Source organism: Malaya genurostris, chromosome 1, assembly GCF_030247185.1.
Source record: "Malaya genurostris strain Urasoe2022 chromosome 1, Malgen_1.1, whole genome shotgun sequence".
Lineage (NCBI taxonomy): Eukaryota > Metazoa > Arthropoda > Insecta > Diptera > Culicidae > Malaya > Malaya genurostris.
This window is the reverse complement of record NC_080570.1, coordinates 83,665,854-83,693,490: the sequence shown is the minus strand read 5'-3', so window position 1 is coordinate 83,693,490 and position 27,637 is coordinate 83,665,854. Positions and strand designations below refer to the sequence as shown.

The following is a 27,637-nucleotide window of genomic DNA, read 5'->3' as shown; positions in this document are numbered from 1 at the left end:
CGCGGAGTACTACAGCATGCGAGGAGACAGGAACGCCCGTAGGGCCTCCAAAGTCGCTTCTCTACGCAGATGGCAACAAGAGTGGGACAGCTCAACCAAGTGTAGGAGGACACATCGGCTCATACCAAGAGTATCGAGTTGGTTTGTTAGACCTCACGGAGAAGTGAACTTCGGCCTGACGCAATTCCTCACAGGCCACAGGTGCTTCAGATGGTACCTCCACAGGTTCGGCCGCGCGACATCCCCTGTATGTAGTGGCTGCCCAGATGAGATCGAGACGGCAAAACACGTCTGGTTTGCATGTACCCGTTTCGCGGCAAAAAGGAGTGAGCTACTGGAGGCATGTGGCATTGGCACCACACCGGAGAACCTGATCCAGAGAATGTGCCACGGCGTAGAGAACTGGAACGCAGTGTCGACCACGGCATCACGAATTGCGGGCATATTGCAGCGGAAATGGAGTGCGGAGCAACAGCAGGCAGCCGCGACTGCTAGTCGCGTGCAACCGTAGTAGGCTCAAGAGGGATCAGCGAATAAACGTCGGTCCGGGAGAACCTCCTTCGCCGGGGAGCTCTTCGTCGGAGTAGTCTAGATCTTCCGTCGGGGACTAGACGAGTAGTACGTAAAACTGTTAGGATCGTCGGGGCGCCAGTGAACCGGAAGCTATCCTCCAACTGGAATCACTGGATCGACCCAGGCATCCTCTCGGTCGGGCGTTGACGGGTATCGAAAACGTCGGTTTCGGAAGAGCCTCCTTCGTTGGGGAACTCTCCGTCGGTGTAGGCTAGATCTTTCGGCGGGGGCTAGTCGAGTAGTCGCCTCAACACCGATTCGAGTCGTCGAGGCGTCAGCGAACCGGAAGGCATGCTCCAACCGGAATCGCCGGACCGACCTCGGCACTCCTTCGGGTGTCCCGTGTTGTATAACAGAGAACTCGGTGTCGGAAGAACTTCCTTCGCCGGGGAACTCTCCGTCGGAATAGTCTAGATCCTTTGTCGGGGACTAGACGAGTAGATCGTGGCGTAATACCGCTAGGATCGTCAGGACGCCAGTGAACCGGAAGCTATCCTCCAATCAGAACCATTGGATCGACTTAGGCATCCTTTCTATCGGGTCGTAGACGTGTACCGTAAGCGTCGGTTCGGGAGGACTTCCCTTGTCGGGGAACCCTCCGTCGGTGTAGACTAGATCTTTTGGCGGAGACTAGTCGAGTAGTTCCGCGACGTAACATCAACTTTGGGTCGTCGAGGCGCCAGTGAACCGGAAGTTACCCTCCAACCGGCATCACTGGACCGACCTCGTCATCCAACTGGTCGATCCCTCGAGAGCAGGATGCTGATCCCCATTCTGCATAAATCTGGGGAGGGTGCTGTGAGCACCAATAGCCTTCCACCCCGAAGTAATACCTAGTGGTGGTGCCGGGGAGGTAGGGTTGGAGATCCAAGGTGTTTTAGTGGGTAGTTCCAATCAACAGTTGGGTAGTCCTGTGGAGAATCCCACACTCCGTGCGTAAATGCATTTCACCTTGTAAAAAAAAACACATACACACATATACACACACAGACATTTTGTTATCTCGACGAACTGAGTTGAATGGTATAAGACACTCGGCCCTCCGGGTCACGGATTTCACAGCGATTGCATAGTGTTAGTGACGGCGCAATCTTTTTCGACTCCCGTTTTGATGAATCTGATTCTTTTGGCATGAAATAGAGAAAATTCAATTAATTCTTAATGATTATCCGTGGTAGTTCTCGAATTCTATTGGAAGTTGGATTTTATAAATCCTTCTCCAGATCACTGAGCTATGAGCTTTCAAAATACGAGAAAGGCAAACACGCGTCATGAGTTTTGCTCTTTGATACTCGTTGAGACCAAACATTTCAGAAAAGTTTAATTTCAATTTATTAAAGTTTATGTCATACAACTGAAAATGTTATCATAAAAATATGATCATGATGATATATGAATTAGATTCTGGTGGCAAGATCATGTTGATACGTTAGATACAACAAGAGATTTCATAATCAAAAACTTATTCTGTAATGTAGAAAAAACCCACCTGACAAATCTTCGAAATTTAGTTGAGAATATTCTGTGAAATTTTCAAAATGATTCATTAAGTTTAGCGGTCGTGTTGTATTTTTTTCTGACTGAAGAACTGCTAAAAATTGAAACGCCCGGAAATGCATACCTCTACTTATTCATCGAATATCTCGGCTTTGAAGGCTTGTATCATAAATCTGACAAAGTCAAGATAATTTAGTTTAGATGCGATTAGTACATGAAAACATATATGTTATCGCGATAAAAATAAAGTCTTGTATTTTCCTGTGAAACAAAGTCAGTTTCAATGCATCCGCCATTTTTTTCGCTTTGGTTTCCTGATAGCATTCTGTAAAAGGAGAGAGAAATAAAATTCGCTCGACAAGGCTGCCTAACAAACAGACATTCTATCTTTGCAAAAGTTGATAATTTTTCATTGTTAATTGGAATCCATGTAATGTCCAACCCATACGATAGATTAATGTGATAAAACTTCTCATCAAAATAATAAAATGTATGCTGGCAACCCGGTACAGTTTGCTCATAAACGAGAGAGCATAAGAGAAATACGATGCGCAAAGGGAATTGAGCGAGCTACGTGCTCGATTTAAATCTCCACACGCGACCCTCTGTCCTCAGACCTTAATGCTCGTTCAATCTAAACAGTTTAGATAATTTCAACTGAAATATTTGTGGTTATCTTATACTACTGGAAATTGTTTCATAAATTGCTGACCACGTTTTCCATAAGATGGACAAAAAATTATGTTGCGTTGAGATATTCGCTACGCTAGCTCTACACATTCTCGTGCAGGGTAAATTTCGAAAAGGCGCCTCATAGTAAAGTAAGTCGTATTCACGATAAAACTAGGGTGGCCCTCTTTTGTCTGTGACCCATGTCTGTTCACAGTACACTTCTAAAATAAAAAAAGAAATAGGACGTAATTTCACTACCATCTTAATTAAAACTTTCTTGCAATGATGAAAAGGAAATTTATAACAAATTATATACATATATATGTTCTAGCCCATCCTTGACCTGGCGTGATATACAGCATCTTACGGTACTCACATCGAAAAGGAATTCACTCTTTGATGCAAAAAATCGTTTTCACTGGACTATGAATGGCGTTGGCTTGGAATTCAATCATTTATTTGGATTTGGTGTTTTGGATGCTGGTGCAATGGTTGGACTAGCAAAAGAATGGCATACCGTACCTCCACGATATCACTGCGAAGCAGGAGCTATCTTAGAACCACAGTATGTTGAACGTTTGCGTCATTTTGTAGCTATATTAATCACTATATAATTGAACTACTTTTCAGCGCAATTCCATCCGTCGGCTCATTGATGTTAAAAATTCATACAGATGTTTGTAGAGGTACTGATACTGAAGTGCGTTATCTAGAGCATGTTCAAGCTGTAATCACAGCTAACGCTACCAGAAGGGGCGATTTAGAACTATTTGTAACTTCACCCATGGGAACAAGGTAAGAAATGTATTTTTTGTGTTAAGCTCTAGTTCAGCATCTCGGAAGATAAACCATACGTCGAAAACTGAATGATGGAAGGTCGAAACCAATTAAAACTGGAATATAAAATGCATTAAAAGAGATATCAGAGCGAAATATTGCAAGACTGTGTCCAAGGCACGGTCAACCACGATGACATCATAAATGCATCATGAAGATATTTAAAATTGAAAAATACACAACAAATCGAAAAATCTAATATGACATGTATTTGAAAACCTGCTTATCAAACCCATCTCGAAGTCTTCAATTTAAAATATTCTTTAACCATCAATCCTCGGCATCTACTCGTCAAATGTTTACAAAAAGCAACTATAATAATATCAGTCGGTGTTGAACAGTCGTTCGCACCGTACGCGTATATAGCTCTTGGCTCCTGGAAATTTTTTCTGACTACCTAGAGTTTCATTGATTCAAGACTTCAGTCTTTTTCAAGGCTTCCTGAATCACTAACAGTCTTTTTAAAGGCTAACAATTAGTCAACCTTTCTCGAAGCTATACAGAAAATGATATTCTAATATAATCAGTCTTTTTCAAGACTAAGAAATTAATCAGCCTTTTTAAGGCTAGCTATTCAAAGAGCTATTCTTCGAACTAATAAGTCTTTATTAAGACTACCACAAAATCAGTCTTTATCAAGACTTTTCCAAACTAGGAGTCTAATCGAGGACTAATTTAGACTAGATAATTTAATTTTAAATTTCATTCATTTCAAAAATGCCTGCGTCCAACCGGAAAGGCAACAAGCCTAAGGCTAAAAATAATTCCATACAGAATAAATCACAATCCGTTAATCAACATTTTTCTAATAACATTCACGATCCTATAGATTCTAAATGTAAAAATAGAAGACAACGGACAGATTTCCCTTCCGTTAATTCTATTCCGTCTAACAATATTTACGAGATTATTTCTGAATCCGATTGTAGCGACATAGAAGAAAATTCTTCAAAAATTCCCAAAATAGACGCTTGTCGTTCTGGGAAGAAACAACAATCTATGCCACTAGTGACGGTGATGATCTCCGACTTCAAAGCATTCCGTACTGAGCTTTCTACTTTTCTCCCGGAAGTAAAAGTCTCATTTCAAATCGGACGAAGAGGAGAATGTCGAGTCTTGGTTGATGGATTGGAAGATAACGAACGTCTTATCCGATATTTGTCCGAGAAACTTCATAAATTTTATTCATTTATATAAAATCAGAACTAAAAGAATTGCTTGGTTTTGTCCCTTCCCAAGTAATACTTATAAAAAAAAAGAGCGAATGGAATTTCTAAACCACGCTCTGAAATTTCCCATGAACTTAACTTAATACGCTTCAATCGAAGTGATGTAAACAATTTTAAAACTTTAGAAAAAGTACGTTTCATTTCCCACACTAAAATTCATTGGGAACATTATAAACGTCATAATCGTATTGCAAACTTAACGCAATGTCGTCGTTGCCAAGACTTCGGCCATGGAACCAAAAATTGTCATATGGATATACGGTGTTTTAGTTCTCATGACATTTATTTAATGACCGTCGTTGCAAGCGGCAATTCAAAGTTTTATTCACTCATTACCCTGTAATGTCGAAACTACAAATCGAATCGAATTTAAATCTAAAAGTGTAATAATCCATTGAACATTCCATGATATTTCGAAGTAAGTTCCACTTTACATTTTTTCGCTATTATTTACGGTACTTCCAACCAACCAGCATAAACGAAAACGATTCATATGGCCATCAATTAATATGACGAATAAATTGCAATAGCTTTGAGTTCAACTTTGAATCTTTTTGGTATTTTTATCTTCTATATCGGTTTGAATTTTAAAAACTCGTTGCCCTGTAATTCCAGAATCGAAAGCTGGAATCGAATAAAACTTCCCAATTTTGTATGGTACCATAAAAAACCGAAATTCGAAACTCGGTGCAGCCGAAGTCAGTTAAATCCACTTCAGGAGCTGTATAGTTTACAGTTGATTCAAACTGTTTTTTAAAATCAGTATAGTCATCTTTGAGAAATCGTAGTGCGAATTAAATTTTTGGGTACCTTCCGAATCGAAAACTGAATACCACTACAACTGAAATAAGTTTATTTGGTTATCGACTATTCAAATCTACAAACCCGATAAGCCTGATTAAATTATGTGAAATAAACATTTTTATATTAATCTCCCTGTATCCCCTAAACCGGAAGTTGGATCTGACTGATAAGCAAGATGTTTTGTAGGATCTTAGAACTTTTCATTTGAATCTTAGTTACACAGTTTTAATTTCGTTTCACATATCATCCTGTAGTTCCGGAACCAGAGGTCGGAACCAAACTTCCGAATCTGAGTTTGTAGAAAACGGTTGAGTCATCTTCGAAAAAATTGAGTGAAATTATTTGTCACACACGCATTTGCTGATCTCGACGAACTGATTCGAATGGTATATGGGTGTTATGTTCTTCCAACATTTATTGCGGTAAGTAATTTAAATCACTATAATTATGGAATTGCTTTCAACTGGAAAATGCTGCCATCATCTGATTTACATAAATTACATAAATTCGGCCCGAAGCATAATGTCATGAAAAATGATGCTGTACACAGTCTTTTTGGTACTTAGAAACAATTGTATGTAACAGTATAAAAAATCGTGTTTCACGTTGCTCCCAAGCATCGCTTTGTCATACAATGCACAAATCTCCTACTGCTGGAATAGGGGCAAAAGACGCTTATACAAAAATGTCGATATCTCCGTTGAAAATGGACGGATTTTAACAATCTATGGTTGGATAGGTATTACCGTGCGAAATCTAAGTCTGGAAACATATTCTGTTTTTAAGGTCAAATGGGACAGATACTGTCAAAAAACTGAAAATTTTGACAGAATTCTGACATAAAACTTCGTATAACTCAAAAAGTAAACATCCTATTTCAAAACCATTCAATAGCGTTCTGGGTGACGGGGAGAGCTTTCATTTCTTCACGTTCTCGTGATCCTGCTATGAAAAACATAGTTAATGTCCCAAATGATGTCTTCATGGTAATAAACAAATCATGTATATAATAGGGCTGAAAAATCACCTCTTGTGACTGAACGCCCAATTAATATCTTAATAATTTAATTTTAACTCATATTCCAAAAAATAGTTATTTAAAAAATAGAAACCTATTTTAATCCACCTAGTGGTGTAATGACGCCTTTCTCATATTACTCATTACATACTTACATACATAAATATAATCGTGAAATTCGCAAAAACAACTGTTTATTGAATAGAAATAAAATAATTTGTTCGGATCTAATCTCACAAACTCTATAAAACCTGTTTACCCTGTAGTTCCGGAACCGAAAGTAGTATCCACAACAAATTAAGGTATTCCGTATGAAACTGTAAGACTTTTCTTTTGAACCTATAAGTTTGTGAAAATCGGTTTGGCCATCTCTATGAAAAATGAGTGAGATCCTCTTTGCATTCTTAATAACTATTTCCAATTCTTTCGAAACTGGACTCAGATAAACGGAATAGCCGAAGTTGGTTCGTTTATTATCAACAAATATGACCTACAAATTACAACAGTTTTGAGCGTAGTTAAACCTATACTTACTATCTCATGGTAAATCTAACAAACGAAACGAACCTGCGTTTCTGTTACTTCTGCATATGAAAGTCAAGCTAAACAGCATAAAACATGTAATAGGATTATTATTTTTATTATTTTTATTATTATTATTATTATTATTATTATTATTATTATTATTATTATTATTATTATTATTATTATTATTATTATTATTATTATTATTATTATTATTATTATTATTATTATTATTATTATTATTATTATTATTATTATTATTATTATTATTATCCTATCTCAAAACCATTCAATAGCGTACTGGGTGACGGGGAGAGCTTTCATTTGCGACTAGTTTGATCAAAATCGTCCAGCCATCTCTGAGATCTTGACCTCTTAGTTGACAACACACAAACAGAAACATTCTTAGTTGACAATACATATACAGAAAATTCTGAGGACATCGACACAGCAATTGATAATTTGAATCGTTACACTATCGAAGCTACAAATCTTTCAGTTCCCAAAGCTCAAACTAAATTAAATTCTCCTATCATCGATGACAATCTTCAACTGCTCATTCAGTTGAAGAATGTTCGTCGACGACAATATCAACGTTCTCGTGATCCTGCTATGAAAAACATAGTTAATGTCCCAAATGATGTCTTCGTGGTAATAAACAAATCATGTATATAATAGGGCTGAAAAATCACCTCTTGTGGCTGAACGCCCAATTAAAATCTTAATAATTCAATTTTAACTCATATTCCAAAAAAATAGTTATTTAAAAAATAAAAACCTATTTTAATCCACCTAGTGGTGTAATGATGCCTTTCTCATATTACTCATTACATACATACATACATACATACATACATAAATATAATCGTGAAATTCGCAAAAACAACCGTTTATTGAATAGAAATAGGATAATTTGTTCGGATCTAATCTCACAAACTCTATAAAACCTGTTTACCCTGTAGTTCCGGAACCGAAAGTAGTATCCACAACAAATTAAGGTATTCCGTATGAAACTGTAAGACTTTTCTTTTGAACCTATAAGTTTGTGAAAATCGATTTGGCCATCTCCAAGAAAAATGAGTGAGATCCTCTTTGCATTTTTAATAACTATTTCCAATTCTTTCGAAACCGGACTCAGATAAACGGAATAGCCGAAGTTGGTTCGTTTATTATCAACAAATATGACCTACAAATTACAACAGTTTCGAACGTAGTTAAACCTATACTTACTATCTCATGGTCTATTTCGATCAAACCAATTAAACGAAATATAACAAACGAAACGAACCTGCGTTTCTGTTACTTCTGCATATGAAAGTCAAGCTAAACAGCATAAAACATGTAATAGGATTATTATTTTTATTATTATTATTATTATTATTATTATTATTATTATTATTATTATTATTATTATTATTATTATTATTATTATTATTATTATTATTATTATTATTATTATTATTATTATTATTATTATTATTATTATTATTATTATTATTATTATTATTATTATTATTATTATTATTATTATTATTATTATTATTGACATCACTACACAACGTGTACGAAATAGAACAAAGCACGCCTTGTTCGTTTTGTGTTTTTGTCTTCTTTCGGTGTTGTACATATTGTCACTCTATATGGCGATTTGAAAACTTAGACACTCATCGCCCTGCAACTTCGGAACCGGAAGTCGGATCCGGATGAAATTTCACAGTAGGTTTAAAGACAGTATGAACTTTAATTCAAATCAAGATTTGTGCAAATCGGTTCAAACATCGCAGAGAAATCGAAGTGAATTTAGTTTTAGGAGTTTTTTTTTCTTCACTTTCGGTGCTCTCGGAACAGGAAAAGAGGGGACCAGTAGGGCCGAATTAAGTTTTCATGCCTACAAACTAACAAGCTCTGCAAACTAGAAGAATTTATCGAACAGTTTTATGGTATTTGTACCTGTTTTTAACCATCGTTCGTGGAAAAATACTTATAAAATTGGTAATTTTCCACTTATCATGCTTTAGTTTCGAAACCGGAAGTCGGATCCTGATAAAACGTTCCACAAATATTTAGGATATTATAAGACCTTTTATTTGAATCTTAGTTTGCAAAAATCGGATGAGTTGTTCCAGGGATAATTGAGTGAGTGCATATTTTTGTTACATACACACACACAGACATTTGCTCAGTTCGTCGAGCTGAGTCGAATGGTATACGACATTCGGCCCTCCGAGCCTCGGTTAAACAGTCGATTTTCACAGTGATTGCATAGCCTTTCTATATGAGAAAGGCAAAAACTATAATAATATTCATAACAAAAATTTGTCTGAACACTATCGCATTCGAAAATGGAGATTTCGATGTATACGTCAAGCACCAAAACTTATTTGTTCACGATCATTTATATTTGTAGGGAAGACCGGGGCGAAATTGACCACTCGTAAAAATTCGAACACTAAATTTCACCTATTATCGGCTAAGTCCTCTTTACATGGGCTCGAGCATTAACTACAATTGGCCTATATTCATTGAACATGCCGACCAATCAGTTGAGCCTCAGTATTCGATGATGGCGAAACATCGATTTTTTCTTCAAATTTTAACTAAAATTTTCATTTCAACTAAGGCATAGCAACTAGCTTTGAGTACAGCAGACAGACAGATGGATTACAGATTTGCTTGCGAGAGATCATCGCTTCCACTTCCGCCGCTGAAACATCTCCGCTTCGGCTACGTCATATTGATAGATATGCGAAAAACATTTACAAAAATGTAACCGTTTAGTTAGAAACCGCCCGTTTAGTTGGAAATCAGTGAAAACAAGATTCATACAGCACACGCATTGAAGTAAACCATGTTGCGAAACATTGTTGATCAAGCTTATCATCTTCCAAAATGAGAGAAATATGCTTCAGTGCGGTGCCCATTCTTTATGAAACTTTTCCTATTCCGTACACTTAGAAGAACATAAGCTATAACTGACATAAAAAACATGAATCATAACTACTGATAGTAAAATATGATGTTGAAGATCTATTCTACAGCAGCGTGAAACCTTCTAAATTTAGTTTTTTATGCTTATATTCTTTAATGATTTAAATTATTTTTACATGCAAATTCAACAGTATTCTTTGATGATGAATGGTTAACCAACGATAATGTGATTGAATCACTTATACTATCGAGGAATTGTTTGAACGAATAGCCTATATTTGAGAGAAAAGAGAATACTGCATACTCTTTTTCAGAAAGATTCAATACTATTAAACGTAAAAGGGCACGCTCATCGGCAAGTATGTATGGATCTGTTTGCTGGTGTATATTTTCAGCATCGAAGCCGGTAACTCAGTTTATCGGTATGAGAGCTGCAGCTACGTTGAACCAGACCCTGTCAGCTTGGAGCGAAATCAATCTTCAGTTCAGCAACGCCATCGCACGGCATCACATTTAACATATCATGTCAATTGTTTGGGTGTACAGTGCTATAATACTTCTACATTAAAGCTGATTGGTGCCTTGACTGATTCAATACAAACCTATATAGCTATACCATCGCTATAGAAGAGAACACAGTTTTAATAGCAACCAGTAACTGCTCCACTTCAACGCAACTACTGTTAACAACTCACCCAGTGATGCCCCTTACTACCACCTCCGTCATCATCTGCCATCATCGACACTGGAGGTAACTTTATCCAGGCAGTACATGAACCATCGTATGCAGCTTCCAACTTACTAGCTCTTCATCAACAGTACCGCCCTGTTCAGTGCAGCCTCGGCAGCCACAAACTACCATTTCTGTTATATCGAATGTTCCCTATACTGACCCTCTTCCGCCGACAAACTCCCCTGCCTACACTATAGTAAATACCAAAGTCTGCCTCCCACAACGACAAACTGAAAATAATCGCTCAATAGATTGTAGAAACAAAAGTATACCTCTATCAGTAGTTATTAATAACGTTTGTGCTAGAATTGAGCGAAGAAGAAGATTATTCAGGTGTCAAAAGCTTGTACGTTTGAAAATTAACAGCTTTGATCAATTGTGATCTATTCACCAGAATTCTGGCGGCATACACACACACACACATATATATATATATATATATATATATATATATATATATATATATATATATATATATATATATATATATATATATATATATATATATATATATATATATATATATATATATATATATATATATATATATATATATATATATATATATATATACACTGAGGTCTTTTTTATGCAATTTTTAACGCGACTTTTTTATGCGAATTTTTAGAGTTATGCGGTTTCCGAGTTTCATTTGGATCCGACTTCCGGTTGCGGAATTACAGGGTGATATGCACCAAAAAAGGAAAAAAAATAGTCACACACATTTTTCAGAGATGGCTGAACCAGTTTTCACAAACTTATCCTACAAGGATCAGCTCCATGGGGTTGTTCGAGCCATTGATGTGGTGGAACAAGGCAGCCAAAATTTCGAATGATCGACAATCAAACAGTTCAATCAATCGTCACACTTTTGAATCCGCAATTGCACGAGAGTCTGCTTAGATTTATCTTTATTAGGAACAAACACCGAATACGTGACCCCAGAATGTAGACTCTGTTTGTCTTGATGTGCATTTGTTTTGTAGCCGACGAAATTACATCAATATCCCAAATGTATGCAATTATATCTTTGTACGTACTTGCTATACGGATCTCCATATTTAAGCTTCTCTTTAGGGGCTGTCCATAAAAGACGTCACGCTTTTTTGACGATTTTTGACTCCCCATCCCCCCTTTGTCACAAATTGTCACAGAAGCAAGGACCCCCCACCCCCCCTATGTCACATGTCACGAATTCAAAATAAATAGAATTCATCTCGATACATTCTCAATATGTATGGCAAATCATACAAATATGAGGGAAAATCGATTCATTACATGTTGTCATTAGATTAAAAAATATCTCTAAAACTACAAAATCATCGGAATTATTTTATTAATATCAATTATATAAATTAACAAAAGTATTTGGTTGGAATTGATGAAACATTTAAATCATCTGTTTTATTCTTCCTAGGGGTACACAGATGTATTATTGTTTTAGGTAAAGAATAATATTTCCTTAGTGTAGCATACAGGGACCAAAACCTCATCAAAACAAGATCACCGCCGGAGAATCTTTTCAAAATCAGTTGATCAGTGAATTTTAAATCACATCGATCAATATCGGTACTGATCTTCCGTAACACAATGGGTAGTGATTTTGAGCTAAAATGATTCTTGATTTATGTAAGTTCAATCATTGGATGATTCGATAAGCTTTGATGTTGGTGGAGGAAAATCACATATGATCAAGATAAGACATAACTCGATCTACTTCTGAAATCGTTGATCTTTCGCCCTTTTTCAAATGGAGTACAATTGAATAAACTGCATCAGAATCAGATAAGAGAAATTCTTATGATATACTATTATCAATGCTAGAAAATCAAATTACTGAAAAAATTATCAGTGCAGTGCAGTTAAACCGTTTGAAGGTATCTTTTTATTTTTTACTCATATTAGGCAAAATTTATTAATTTCGCTAATTTACTCGCTCCTCCGTGCACTTTTGCTGATCACAACAAAAATGATTTCCTGCATCATTCATTTCCGAATTTACAAGAAGAATCATTTACATCAACAAATACACATTTTCCTATAGAATGTAAACGTTTATTGTGGAGATTTTTTCAGAAAATAGGGCAAAGCAGTAATATAATTATGTATTTCAAAAATGCGCTCATTGAAAATATTGAACCTCACATTCCAAAAACCTCCCCCCCCCCTTCCCCCTGTCACAAAAGGTCACGTTTTATGAAACACCCCCCTCCCCCTTGCGGCGTGACGTCTTTTACGTACGGACAGCCCCTTACGTGACGGACAGCCCCTTACTAAGCTTGTGTTCAAGTTTTGTATGCGCGCAATTATTTTTATAGCGTTAATTTTCTCTACCATTACTACTATTCTGCGATTTCGGTTGAAGCGAGAAACTTTTTCTCATTATTAATCGAGTTCATCTTATATGAATTATAAATTAATCTTAAGGTAGCGCTTCGCCGTGGTCACGGGAGTTCGCTGCCTATCCCGGGGTTTCACGCACTTTACCCAAAATTGTGAGAAAACGGGGAAGAAAACTGAAATTCCAACAACATACGATTCTAGATAAATAATTTTTCTATCAATTCGTATATAAATTGTGCCTGATAAACGTTTTTATCGAAAGATTTCGTGCGAGTTATAAAAATAAATGAGTTTTTCCTTATTTTTTCGCACGCACACAATGTCCACGCATGCATTGGAGTGTGCAAAATGTCACATGCGGTAGACGCCAACAACATTTCTTTTGTTTTCGTTGTTTGTTCTCTCTGCGTAAACGTTGAATATAGATGAGTAGAAAATGTAAGTAAGTGTTACTACTTTGTAAAATAATGTCTATTCATGTTTCAGTAGAACCAGAAATCAGTAATGATTTTCATCGCTACTAGCTTTGACGCTTTGTTGAAAACGTAGCACATCCCTACATATGCGAGTTGTTTATAGCGAGAAAAGGAAAAAAGAAAACAAAATGTTTAACAAAACTCGCACGAAATCTCGCGAAAAAAAAGCTTTCTAACTAATATTTTTCGCCAAATGCATAGTAAATTCATTTACCTACAATCGTATGTTTTTGATTTTTCGTGAATCGGCTTAGTATTGGAGAAATTTGCAATTTAGGGTGAAATTTCGGCGACAAAGCAAGAGGAAGCAGTGAGTTGTCTCGCTTCGACCTGACCACGGCGAAGCGCTACTTTAAGCGCTCAAAATATACTCTGGGATAGTGGCGAATTTCTCAGGCGAAAACGACATAAAATAAAATTTTATCCTAACTCGCATGACACAAGATCAGAGCGTATCAATTAAGCTTCAAATCGTTTTATGGCACTTTTTGTCTTGCTGTCTAACAATAACCTGCCTGTGGAATGCTACACGTGGGACTGAAACGTTAGCTATAATTTCGCTTATATTTGTAGATTCGTGTGCTTCCAACAGCTTCGCTTTTGCTTCGATTGACCAATCAGAGCGATGCTTTTGACATATCGCTTCTCCTTAAAAACCGTCGTCTATGGCAGGGAAATCCGGTATGCCGGAGATTGTTAGCACACAAAATAGGACGGTGCTAGTATTAATTAACATTTCAATGATAAACAATTGAAAATACAATATGAACATTAAAAAATAAGTAGGTAGAAATATTTCCAATCAATTGATGGAATAATATTACTGATTGAAACTAAACTGACTTAGCTGTAACTGTTCAAAAGTATAAAAGTATATGCAATCACTTGAAAAATTGGCCCAGAGGGCACACTGTTCTATATCATTCAACACAGTGCATCGAGCTGAGCAATGTATCTGTCTGTGCATGTATGTGTGTGAGTATGTATCAAAAAATGTCACTCATAAAATAAAAATCTCATAGTCCCATTGGTTGCTATTGAATTTCACACCGTCATTTAAAGCGACGATGCAAAAAAGGGTAAAATTCTTCTAGATTTGGTTTAAAACTGATACAATTTGTAGGCTATATGCTAATATACTTACTAAACGAACCGATTTCGGCTATACTGGTTCCAAGCTCTCTGTTCCAGAAGTACCGTAAATAGTGGTCAAAACGTTTAAAACAACTCACTCAATTTTCTCGGAGATGATTTCATCGATTTCCACTAACAGGCTCAAATAAAAGTCTAATAGGTTGCTGTTTCATTTCATGCGGGTCCGTGTGTTTAATCATTTAGTGCGACGATGCAAAATAAAAAAAATCTTATTAACTGTACATAAGTGTTTATAAATTGAAAAGGTTATGTTAGTTTATACCCAAAGAAAGTTTTTTATTTTATTCGAGATTGAAGAAAAAATCCCCATGCGTCGCTCACCGAACCCCATTTCCTTCCAGTAAAAGAATAATCTCTGACAACATTGGTCTGAGCGTGTACTACCAGAACGTCAAAGAAATACTCTCTTGAAGATTATCGTCTCGCTTGCTCTGACGGTGCCTACGAAATTTACATGTTCACGGAGACATGGATAACGCAACACTCGGTATTGACCAGCTTCGGGTTGCTCTCATTTTCTTAGATTACACGCTATATATTTGTCTACTTTATATCCCGCCTGATCGCATCAATGATATATCCCTGTTTGATCAGCATTTGAATCCGTTCTGACAAATTGAAAACCAAACGGCTTTAGACGATAAGGTGATTATTATAGGCGACTATAATTTCCGCGGTATTAAATGGTCTCGCTCGTCGTCTAATTATTTATTTCCCGATATAGCAAATTCATCTAAAACACCTACTTCCTCGAAGCTTCTTGATAGCTAGACTAGTACAGTTTAACTGCTTGATCTTTTCTTTGTTAGTCTTGAACTCAGAAATACCTGCTCAATAACCCTTGCTCCCTCCCCGCTCTTTAAATCCTGCCAACATCATCCCCAACTTCACATTGCTATTCATGATTGTCCGTCTGTTGTCGACGTCTCTGAATTAACTTTTTTTGTCTACAGAAATGATAATTTCAATGAAATGAATAGATTTCTGATGGAACTGCATTAAAACTGTTTACTGTCCAATCGTGACTGTAATTCTGCTGTTGATCTTTAACCGAAGCTATTAATCAATTTATACCTAAAAAGCTACGATAAACCCGTTCTGTCTGCCGTGATCAATCCGATGTAATCAAACGATTTTTGAAAAAGTTCACCAAAAAACTACTCTTTATTTTAGATCTTATTATCTGTTCCACAACAATCGTTATAAACGGTTGAATAAAGCGCTCCACTATGCCTTTCAATGTTGCATTCTGAACAACTTTAAGTCTCACCCGAAAAGGATTTGAAATCATGTTCACGAACAAAGAAAGAAATCAGGGTTACCCAATCATATGTCGCTCGACAGTCTGCTAGCATCGACCTCGCGTGACATCTGAGATCTTTGGCTAACACTTCAGCAGATTTTTCTGTGAAGAAAGTCTAGCCAGTAATATCATCCTCTAAGCTGCCATCAAGGTTCCTTTACGCCTCAGGCATTTTTCCTAATTCATTGAAGAAATGGTTCATATTTCCTGTATTTCAAAGGGAGATGAATGAAATATATTAAATTACCACGGAATTGCTGCATTATATGATGTATCTAAGCTCTTTGAAATAATCGTTTTGGTCTTAATTACCCACAATTGCTCTAGTTACATATTTTCAACTGAACACGGTTTTATACCACAACGATCCACACCAACAAACCTTGTATGTTATACATCCTACGTAATTCAATCGCTACAGGCGCACAGTAGATTGAAGTCATATATAAAGACTTCTCAACTGTTTTTGATGAAATAAATCACCAAACAAGTATTGCTAAACTGAACAGACTAGAATTCAATAGATCTTATTTGAATTGGCTGCGTACCTGATTAGTTGTAGTATGACAGCTAAAATCAGAGACTGCGCAGCTGCTCCTTTTCGAGCCATCTTGGGGGTACCTCAAGGCAGTCATCTTGGACCCTTTTGTCAAAAATATGACTTAATATATTATGGGGCGCCTTTTCAAAATTTATCCCCTGAGAGAGTAATAAGTTTTTGATCGTGAATATCTCTTGTTGTATCCCACTTATCAACATATTTTTTGCTACATGCCATCGGAAATCTGGTCACAATTTTATGATAAAAATTTCAGATGTGTGACATAATCTCAAATAATTCAAAATGAAATGTTTCTGAAATGTTTGATATCAACGAGTAGGTGGGTGGGTAATATCAGAGACATAACTGGATGTCGTGAATACGAAAAAACTGATACGCTCCCATCACTTTTTCGAATATCAGTTAGTTGATTGATTGTATGAATTGTGCAAGCTTTCCTCTTTTTCACTAATAGAGTTTGAAGCGATGCACCTACATTAAAGTACAGATTAGTTACATTAAATAGCTACTATTCTACAACTATATATTCCAAACTTGAAACAATTCCTTTTTAATTTGCTAATATAGGAGGCTAGGTACGACAAATTTGTAGTTTATTTTTATTGAAGCTTGAAGTTCGAAGATATCTGATTCTTCTCGAAATTTCAGTACGAGACAATTGCAATGGAAATGTATCTACGATCTTCGGTATGCAAGAGTGATTCTAATAATAATAATGATAGTAATAATAAGAATAATACAGATTAACCTGTATATATGGCAACCTTGTTTCGCATGGCATATTTTTACACGACCCCATACTAGTATAAAGATGTGTTCAACATTCGCTTTCGCATTGCCGTTCATAATTGAATGTGTTAGTGATTTTCGATTCTATTGGTAGTTAGATTATATAAATCCTTCTACAGATCACTGAGCTATGAGCTTTCAAAATACGAGAAAAGCAAACGCGCCGTATGAATTATCCTCTTTGATACTCGTTTATACCAAACAGTTCAGAAAAGTTTAATTTTGAACTATTTGAGAATATGTCACACAACTGAAAATTTTATTATAAAATTGTGATCATATTTCCGATGGCGTGTAGCAAGAATTATGTTGATTCATTGTTGACATGAAATATTCACGATCAAAAACCTATCACTCTCTCAGAATGTAAATTTTGAAAAGGCGCCCCATAGTAAAGTAAGTCGTATTCACGACAAAACACATGTCGCTTGTTTGCCTTTCTCGTATTTTGAAAGCTCAGAGCTCAGTGATCTGTGGAAGGATTTAAATAATCTAACTACCACCATAAATCAAATAAACATAGATTTCTCACTGTACGGTGACACGTAACAGCACCTCTAGTGACAAACGGGTGTACTTTTTTCCATTAGCTACTGTGGTTGTGTTAAATGCGCAGGCAACTTTTTGCATGCATTTTAGGAGCATTTACGCACCCATTCTCCACCAGACGGTGCTTTTGGTGTCACGGGTTGCTCAACTACATTACTATTACACTGGGGAATCTATGTTTATTTGATTTATGCTACCACCAATTGATTCGAAATTTTGAACTTGAACGTGTTGCAACAACATTGAAGTGTTTCAATAGTACACTGTTGAAGAACCTGTCGGATTTGATCCATTTCAGCATTAGCCAATCAGAATGCCTTCTGAGTACGAGAACAATATATATGCGGCATCGATCTCGGCATCGGCAGAAAAGATGAATATTTCAACTTTTTTTTTCATTTGCTGAGCAACACTTGCTGAAACGAGACACTGCCTACGGGAGAGCAACATCGACCTCACACATTTGGAATGTCATGGGAGCGTTGCTCGAAGACCTTACGCTTTTGGAATGAAGCGAGCCGAAGAATAGTCGCCGCCGGACACACCGAAACCAGTCGTCATGGAAGCGCTGAATTGTGAGTTCATTGTGAGTTAAAAATGCACCTACTGGTTCTGCCCGAGATGGATTGTTTAATCTAATCCAATTGGATCATCACAATGAATTCCTAGTGTGGCAAAACCAAAACCACCACGTTTTCCACGTTAATCCCTCAGAACAATTTCAATATTACATTTCATTTCGACACAATGTAGTTACATTGTAAACGTCTTCTTGAGAATACTTTGTATGGAAACCTGCCATACATCGTAGCACATTCACTCTTATGATCATCAGTGATTAGTAATCATATATGAAAAATTATACACTTGCAAATGAACGTAAATAGATATTATCGCCTTTTACCTAGTTCAAAGTGAAAGTGCAAAGAGAAAATCGAAATGGAAAAAACAAACAAGTGCAACAAATATGTGTGATACTTTCCGAACTGAAAGAATATCGAAATAAATGGGATTTATAGAAGAGTTGGCATCACTGGGAGTGCGATGCGATGTCCTGGTGCTGCTCTCAAAAAAGTATAATTTCAATGCGTTGTTTGATACATATAGTTAAAAATTTGGTTGAAATAGTAACATTGAGTAATAGTGCAGGTGTGACAAGTGTGTGTTTAGTAGTGAGAGTGCTATTTATTGAATAATATTGATCCGCAAAACCTAGGACAGGACCAGACAACTGGCTTCTTTTTCCAGAAAAATATTTCTCTTCTTATTCCGGTTGCTCCCTGCTGTAAATAATAAATGCCTCGCGATCACTGTTGTCAGTAGAGATAATTATTCATTCTGAAAACTTTTTCCTCTTATAACATGCAATTATTTATCCTTTGAAAACACTTAGACAAATGTTATATCGGTCAAAAATATAGCTCTGGATTCATTTTGATCGCATGTTTGTTTTGAAGAAAACGTTTAGTTGAAACAGCTTAATAAAATTTTTCTAAAACACTCAATTTTGGGTAAATAATTTTTGCAGCTTTATTAACTAAAGTATTCAACATATTCTATTTGTGAAAAATAATAACATACAGAAGTATCCAAAGATTGGGTGCTATTCTCAACCAACATAACCAATATTCTCATCCATATCACACTTCGTGATTTCAGGCTTTCTCTTTGTATCATCCAGTGATTGTTAAATGTACTCGTATATATTTCGCATTGACAGGATTTAAAAAGGCGGGTGGGTAATGTCAGAGACATAACTGGATGTCGTGAATACGAAAACAACTGACATGTTCCTTAACACTTCCGAATATCAATTGTATGAATTATGCACGCATCCCCCTTTTTCACATTTTTCGCAAAAACAAAGAAAGCTTCACTTGATCTCGATTACTGTGAATTTCACACAGCGAAAAGTGCACAAATCTAAGCAAACTGTTCTTGATTTGCCGTAAACTGAGGATATTTCCCTACGATTTGCGAACAACAAATCCTAATAGTTCTTTAGAAAAATTTTAGAGCCATTAGAACGACTGATATTGTGCAATGCTCTCCACCGTTGTTTTTTTCCCAATGCTAATGACTGGCAGCTGTGACGTAATCGCTCTTGTCGAAAGCGTGCATACGACACAAAACACATCTGCTCGCAGTGGCGATTGAATCCAAACTGATTGAATCTTTGTTAAGAGATTTCTTTTTATGTAATTTCGTTTGTAGCTTTCTCACTAATGGGCGGTCCTAACGGCTATAAAAATAGCCGCATTCAGAATTTTAATGTCGATAATTTCATTTCGGATTTGCATAATTTATTGAAAGAAACTATCAATATGCTGAAGGGACTCGTTTCTAGCATTCAGAAAGGTCAAATTGCGTAATTCTCTACGACATTAAACTCTACAACATTTTTTGCAAAAAAAGGCTTCACTTGATCTCGATTACTGTGAATTTCACACAGCGAAAAGTGCACAAATCTAAGCAAACTGTTCTTGATTTGCCGTAAACTCTGGATATTTCCCTACGATTTGCGAACAACAAATCCTAATAGTTCTTTAGAAAAATTTTAGAGCCATTAGAAAGGCTGATATTGTGCAATGCTCTCCACCGTTGTTTTTCCCAATGCTAATGACTGGCAGCTGTGACGTAATCGCTCTTGTCGAAAGCGTGCAGACGACACAAAACACATCTGCTCGCAGTGGCGATTGAATCCAAACTGATTGAATTTTTGTTAAGAGATTTCCTTTTATGTGATTTCGTTTGTAGCTTTCTCACTAATGGGCGGTCCTAACGGCTATAAAAATAGCCGCATTCAGAATTTTAATGTCGATTATTTCATTTCGGATTTGCATAATTTATTGAAAGAAACTATCAATATGCTGAAGGGACTCGTTTCTAGCATTCACAAGGACCAAATTGAGGAACTCACTGCGATATTCACCACTTTTCGGAACATTTTTCCCGGACGATTTGTTGTACAGCAGCAGATATTTTGTTCTCTTCCTTAGAACGCGTTCTGACATGGTGTTGACATGGAGCAAATGAGACAGGTTTTTCAATAGTGTACTATTGAAATACTTCAATGCTTTTGCTATACACGTTTAAATTGAAAAATTTCGATTCTATTGGTAGTTAGATTATATAAATCCTTTCACAGATCACTGAGCTATGAGCTTTAAAAATACGAGAAAGGCAAACGCGCCTTATGAATTATCCTTTTTGATACTCGTTTATACCAAACATTTCAGAAAAGTTTAATTTTGAATTATTTGAGACTATGTCACAAAACTGAAAATTTTATCATAAAATTGTGATCATATTTCCATGTCGGCATGTCGCAAGAATTATGTTGATTCATTAGATACAACAATAGATATTCACGATCAAAAACTTATCACTCTCTCAGAGGGTAAATTTTGAAAAGGCACCCCATAGTAAAGTAAGTCGTATTCACGACAAAAATGGGTTGTATAGAGGTACAGTAAAGTAAATTCCGCATAATTCTTTAGGAGTATTATTATGGTTTTAAGAAGAACCGAATAGAAGTCTAGAATAGAGAACTGGACCCTGAGTTCAAGACCTAAATTTAGATCCAATAACAGACTCAGAATCCAGTTTCAGTCGCTGCTGGTTCTCGCCTTGATGGCCAGCAAGCGAATGCGAGATGCGACCGGAGCGTTTGAGGTTTTAACCACGCAGAAGGTGCATTCTCCGTCGCTGCTGGTTAACTCCCGCTGCTGTTGCTGGTTAAGGTCCTCTCGCCTCGATGGCCAGCAAGCGAATGAGAGATGCGACCTGAGCGTTTGAGGTTTTAACCACGCAGAAGGTGCATTCTCCGTCGCTGCTGGTTGATGATTCCACTCCCACGACGTCTGCTTCCATCGAACGCACGAAAAGACATGATCGATTTTCGACCACGGTTCCCCTTCTATACGCATTCAGTTGAAGATATGTGCCTGACTACCTCAAAATCGTCGTCCTTGCGCGAAAAACCCAAGCGAAAGTAAAGAGTTTTCCGCGTTGTTTTCAAATTTTAAGAAAACTTAATTTTTGACTTGTTTGTGGTTATCGCACACTGTTCAAAATATTATCCTGAATTCCTGATCATATTTTTGATGAAATGGTGAAAGAATTATGTTGCTACCATTAATACAAGTCGAGATATTCACGATTAAGTTCTGCCCATTCTTCTATATGGCTAATTTTGAAAAGGCGCCCCATAGTAAAGTAAGTCGTATTCACGACAAAACAAATTGAACTTAAATCCTATTAAAATCAATTATTTTGAAAAGATGACCCGAAAACTAAAATATCCAATAACAAGCTACATTGTTACCGACGATACTGACAACACTTTTTCTACCACCCTGCAGTAATCTTGATTTCAACAACTTGTACTTGCTTATGTCAATTTCAACCAATCACGAGCTGGTCCGAAATTGGTCCTAAAAGTGGATTAACAATTGTCAGGTCCTGTCCTAGCGCAAAACTAAAGATGCTCAAGCGGTGAAAACTGAGAATTTACCACCCCAAATTTCAACGATGTGTTAACCGATCGAAGCGCCGTCTGCATGTCATTGTCGGTGTTGTCAGATTTCTACGGAATGTGTGAAAGTTTACAAGTCGATCGTGTCATTCAGAGAAACAATCGATCGATCGTGTCGATGCATCAGAGAAACAATGCAATTCGATTGTAACAGCACTAGGTAGAATTACGCTTTGATAAATCCGTATTTCGTTCAATAACGAAAGTTTTAGGTTTTCTCTAACTCTCACTCACCGTTAGAGGTAGAGGGATATCTCATTCTAATCTGTTGCCGTTATTGTCTCTCAAAGTCCATGCATGAACAATTTTGCGGTTGCACCTATGAGTCCCAATGGGTCGAATAGCGTGGCTATTATGGAGAGGATTTGTCGTTTAGACATTTTTTGTAGTATGAAGCATTGGGATGTTAAATTGGAATCTAAAATCTGTGTTTGGCATTCAGGTAAGCCCTAACGTCTTTATCGACGAATTAGGGTTCAATGAGATTCCGTTCCTATTACATAAAGCCAAATTTTCCGCAGGAATTCCATTCAGCACTAGCGGGGAATTCGATGCACATTTTCTCAGACGGAATCCACCACTCAGCATCATTTCATCCAACTGAACTCTCAATTAAACTTCATATTTTACCTCATCCGATCCTATCAATACGTCGTCCATGTACGTATCTTCGATGGCTACCTTAGAGGCCAATGGAAAGCGAATTTCTTCGTCTAAAGGCAATTGTTTCAGAGTACGCGTTGCTAAAAACGGTGCTGGTTTCTCCCGTAAGTGATGGTGTTGTGCTAGTAGGTTTCTACTTCTGCAGAAGGAGATGCACACGACAGAATAGATTGCAAGGCCTTTCTTCCGGTTCGACGTAGATTGGTCGGAACATTTTTTCCACGTTGGCTATGATCATTATCTGCTTGATTCGGAATCGCATTATTATTGATCGCAAATCCTCATGAATTACTGGTCCAACTGGAAGCATATCGTTTAGGGAGACGCCCGTCGAAGTTTTGCACGAGGCATCAAAAGCCACTCGAACCTTCGATAACAACTTTTTACGTTATCTTGGGCTGTAATAGTAATCCGTCGCATATGCCCCAAGCAGTAATACTCATCCATGAACGAGACATATTGCTCTCTCAGATTAGCATCCTTTGCCAATCTGCGCTCCGTTCCTAGGAGTCGTCGAAATGCGATATTCCTTGAATCGCCCATCCGTGCCCGTACAGTTTCGTTCTTTGGTAGGGAAACTACCTTATGATAAAAAAAGAACCGGAATTTTCATTTTAAAATTCCCGCGCTTGTCCAATCGGTAAACTTTTATCGTCTTAATGGAGCAAAAACGGCAATTTTCCTTACAGCTCTGCGCAGTCAATGTTGTTAACTATTATATCGAATATCAGGAGCCGCTGCAAGACCTGTCTCCCGCTTTCCAGTGTTGGTAGATTGATGAGTCGACAGCGGTCTTCGTAAGAGGGGAGATGAACGGGATCCGACCAAGGCAGTAGACGTAGTGCGTATCGTATGAAGCTCCTTTGCACGCTTTCAATTCTTCTGATATGGACACTATGGAACGGTGCCCATATCGGAACGGCATATTCTAAAATACTGCGAACAACTGAACAGTACAAAGTTTTCAGGTAATAGCTGTCTTTGAACGACTGTGTATTCCGTAGTTTGTAGTTTGTTATACAAATAGATTCCGAGATTATAGTGACTCGTTCAATACTTGTGGAAATTTTATAGTCGAAAACAGTTGAAGTACGTAAACGAGAAAATGTGACATAATTGTAATGTGCATTACATTTACGGATGTTGATCTCCATGCCATTGATATTACAGCAGTTGATAAGTGTTTCAATATCAGATTGCAGTGCGTAACAATGCAGTGTAGATATAATACTGCGGAAAATATTCAAATCGTCCGCGTATAATTATTTTGGGAATTTTATCACCTTGCAGATATCGTTGATAAATAGAACGAATATTAACGGACCAAGATGGCTTCCTAGTGGCACGCCCGAAGATATATCGAACGTTGACGATGTTATGTTTCCTATACGTACGAAAGCGCTGCGTCCAGTCAAGTATGTCCAAATCCACTGAGTAAGCCAATCTGGAAATCCGAGTTTTTTAAATTTTTCAACAGCAAGACGGTGAGGGACTTTGTCGAATGCTTTTGATAAGTCGACGTAGATGGCATCCACTTGCTGCCGTTTCTACATTTTATCGATTAAACTCGAAACGTAGCACATCAAATTTGTTGTTGTAGAACGTTTTCTTACAAAACCGTGTTGTTCTTCGGCGATTATGTGATGAACAGAGTCATATATGGCAACAGTTTTCCATGCACTAGGAAACACGCAATCGGCGAAAGATCGGTTGAAGATTATGGACACTGGGAAGGCAAGAGAGTTTCAAGGAATATCGTGGGCGATTCAAGAATTATCGTCCGTTCGGTCCAGCACCTTTCGAGGCATCAATCGTCAACAGCTTTCTAGTGACGTCTTGGAGACCAAAAACTAAGGGTGGTATGTCCAGGTTGTAATGGGCCAAACCACTCAAGTACGGTTCTGACAAAGGTGGTGAGTTGTTACTTAGCACACTTTGAAAGAAGGGCGAGAATAGGTTAGCAGTGCCTAGTGATGTTTCAGCAGATTCATCATTGTAGCATACGTTTATAGGTATACCGTTCGATTTTTTGCGGCTAGTGATGTATGTTAGTTCCAAAATACTGTTGGATTATCCTTCACATTGCTTTCGATTTGCTGTATGTAATTGCGAAAACAAGACACATGGAAAGAGTTATATTGACGTTCCATTCACGTGATTCGGCTTTGGTTTTAAAATAACGGTTCTGCGCCTTCCGCAATCGGTTGCGCAAATGTTAAAGTTCAGAATTCCACCATGGTTGGTTGATTTTTTTCCGACGAAAACGCTGTTTAATTGGTACATTATTTCCAATAATTTCATACACTTTTGAATAAAATAATGAAACGGCATCATCGATAGTGTCACCTCGTAAAATTTCAGCCCACTCAACTTCGGAGATCATTTCGTTTGAATTAGAGTAGTCAGTCCTACTGAAATCATAAGTTGTTTCGTTTTGGTCTGAGACACGAGCATCTGCGAACTGTAGGTGAAGCAAAAATGGTTTAAACGATCTTATAATCGACCATTAGCGTTTATGAAATTGTTTATCTGTCGCAGTCCACTGGATAACAACTTTTCAACTAAGGCAATTTCATGTTCCGATGAAGCATTAACTGGCAACAGTGAATTAGTATATTCTTCGAACTGCCAATCTAAGTGAGGCAAATTGTAGTCACCCATAACAACAATAACATCATTTTCGGCTGCATGTGTGAAGAGATCGCTAACACAATAGTAGTGCGCTTGGTACAATGAGGATGAGGGTACAATGAGGATGAGGTGGAAGATAGATTGTGCAGATGAAAAGAGAGAAAAATTTTAGTTTCATTCGAACGGTCGCTTGTTCTAGCTGCTGGCTGTTTTCTATTGTGACGAAGAAGCTATTCTATTCTCTTTTTACGCCGATTAACACTCCGCCACCTCGTTGAAATGAACTGCTATCGGAATTTCGATCACATCGATATAAACAGTAGTTTTGGTGATTTCACTGTTTGTGATATTTTCATGCAGCCATGTTTCCGTTAGTACTACGACGTCGTAATCGCACTCTGTAAGTGCCAAAACAGATCGTTTCTTTTCGTGCGAAGACCTCTTACGCTCTGGTAGTAAAGTGTAAATGAGTATGGGGCGGAATCGGATGGTGGTTCATCAACGGATTCTTCGAACAATAACAATCTTGGTGGGGTTGCTCATCCGGAAGATCTAATAAAATTGTATCAGACAACGATACTTTCAGTGATGGAACATGCATGTGTTTGCTTTTGTTCTGCTGCAAACTCTCATATTATAGAACTTGAGCGAATTTTAACCATATGTTACAGAAAATCAACCCTTCAAGATGTATTCCTATCCTTGTCAGCCTCCTCCCTGACACCTACGCTCGATAGAAATCCCAAAATTATTTCCAAGTAAGTTCAGGAATATTGAATCTCAAAAAATGTTTTACACGGACGGGTCACGAATTGAGGAAACAACTGAGGTTTGGTATGTTCAACAATAATGTTTCGGTCTCATTTTGGCTTCAAGAACCTGCATCTGTTTATATAGCAGAGTTAGTAGCAGTTCATTATAGCTTTAGTGTAATCGTCACACTATCTCCAAACCATTATTTTCTATTCACAGATAGTCTGAGTGCAATTGAAGCCATTTGCTCAAACGCTGCTGGCAAAAATGAACCGTTTTTCTAGAGCAAAATAAAACAGTGCCTGAACGACATATTGAATAATAATTATCAAATCACAATAGTTTGGGTTCCGGCTCATTGCTCCATTCCAGGCAATGAAAGAGCCGAAATTTTAGCCAAACGTCGTGCTATTGAAGGTGAAGTTTATGAGAGTCCGAATTCTATAACGCGTCTCGCTAAGAACACTTGCCAGCTGGCAAACCCCCTTGGATAAGGATAATCTGGGTCGGTAGATACCCTCAATTATTCCTAAAATATCGACAAAGGACTGGATGTGAAAAGGGACTTCATTCGTGTGATGTCCAGACTCATTTCCAATCGCTACACGTTAGATGCACATCTCCTTCGAATTGGACTTTCCGAGACTAATCATTGTGATTGTGGCGAAGGTCATCGCGATATTAATCATGTCGTTCGCACATGCGTGGATTATCGTGATATCAGATCTCAACTAATAAATTCCTTGCGTTTTCAAGGTATACTATCCAATGTCCTAGTTCGCGACATTCTAGCTTGTCGTGACCTTCATACATGAAACTTCTTTATCATTTCATTTAGTCCATTGGAGTTCCAATTTAAATTCTATTTTATGTTAGCCTGTTTTCTCTAACCCAATAGCCTATATTATATTGAATAAAAGTTACGAACTGATGCAAACTAACCTGAAATAGTTATAAGATCATGTACAAAATAAACATATTATATTTGATGTAATTTACAATAGCAAGTTGCTTGATAAAATGCGGGTGGGTAATGTCAGAGACATAACTGGATGTCGTG

The 27,637-nt window shown here is 37.3% G+C and overlaps 1 protein-coding gene across 6 annotated transcripts in view; it reads left to right on the top strand.

Moving 5' to 3' along the window:
* Positions 1-27,637, top strand: part of LOC131440647 (neuroendocrine convertase 2) — a 457,599-nt gene that overhangs the window by 392,102 nt on the left and 37,860 nt on the right. For all 6 annotated transcript variants that reach the window (XM_058612109.1, XM_058612115.1, XM_058612110.1 and 3 more), the window contains exons 9-10: positions 3,074-3,307; positions 3,373-3,537. In XM_058612109.1, coding sequence (XP_058468092.1) covers positions 3,074-3,307; positions 3,373-3,537 — 399 coding nt within the window. The remainder of the gene's footprint in view (positions 1-3,073; positions 3,308-3,372; positions 3,538-27,637) is intronic.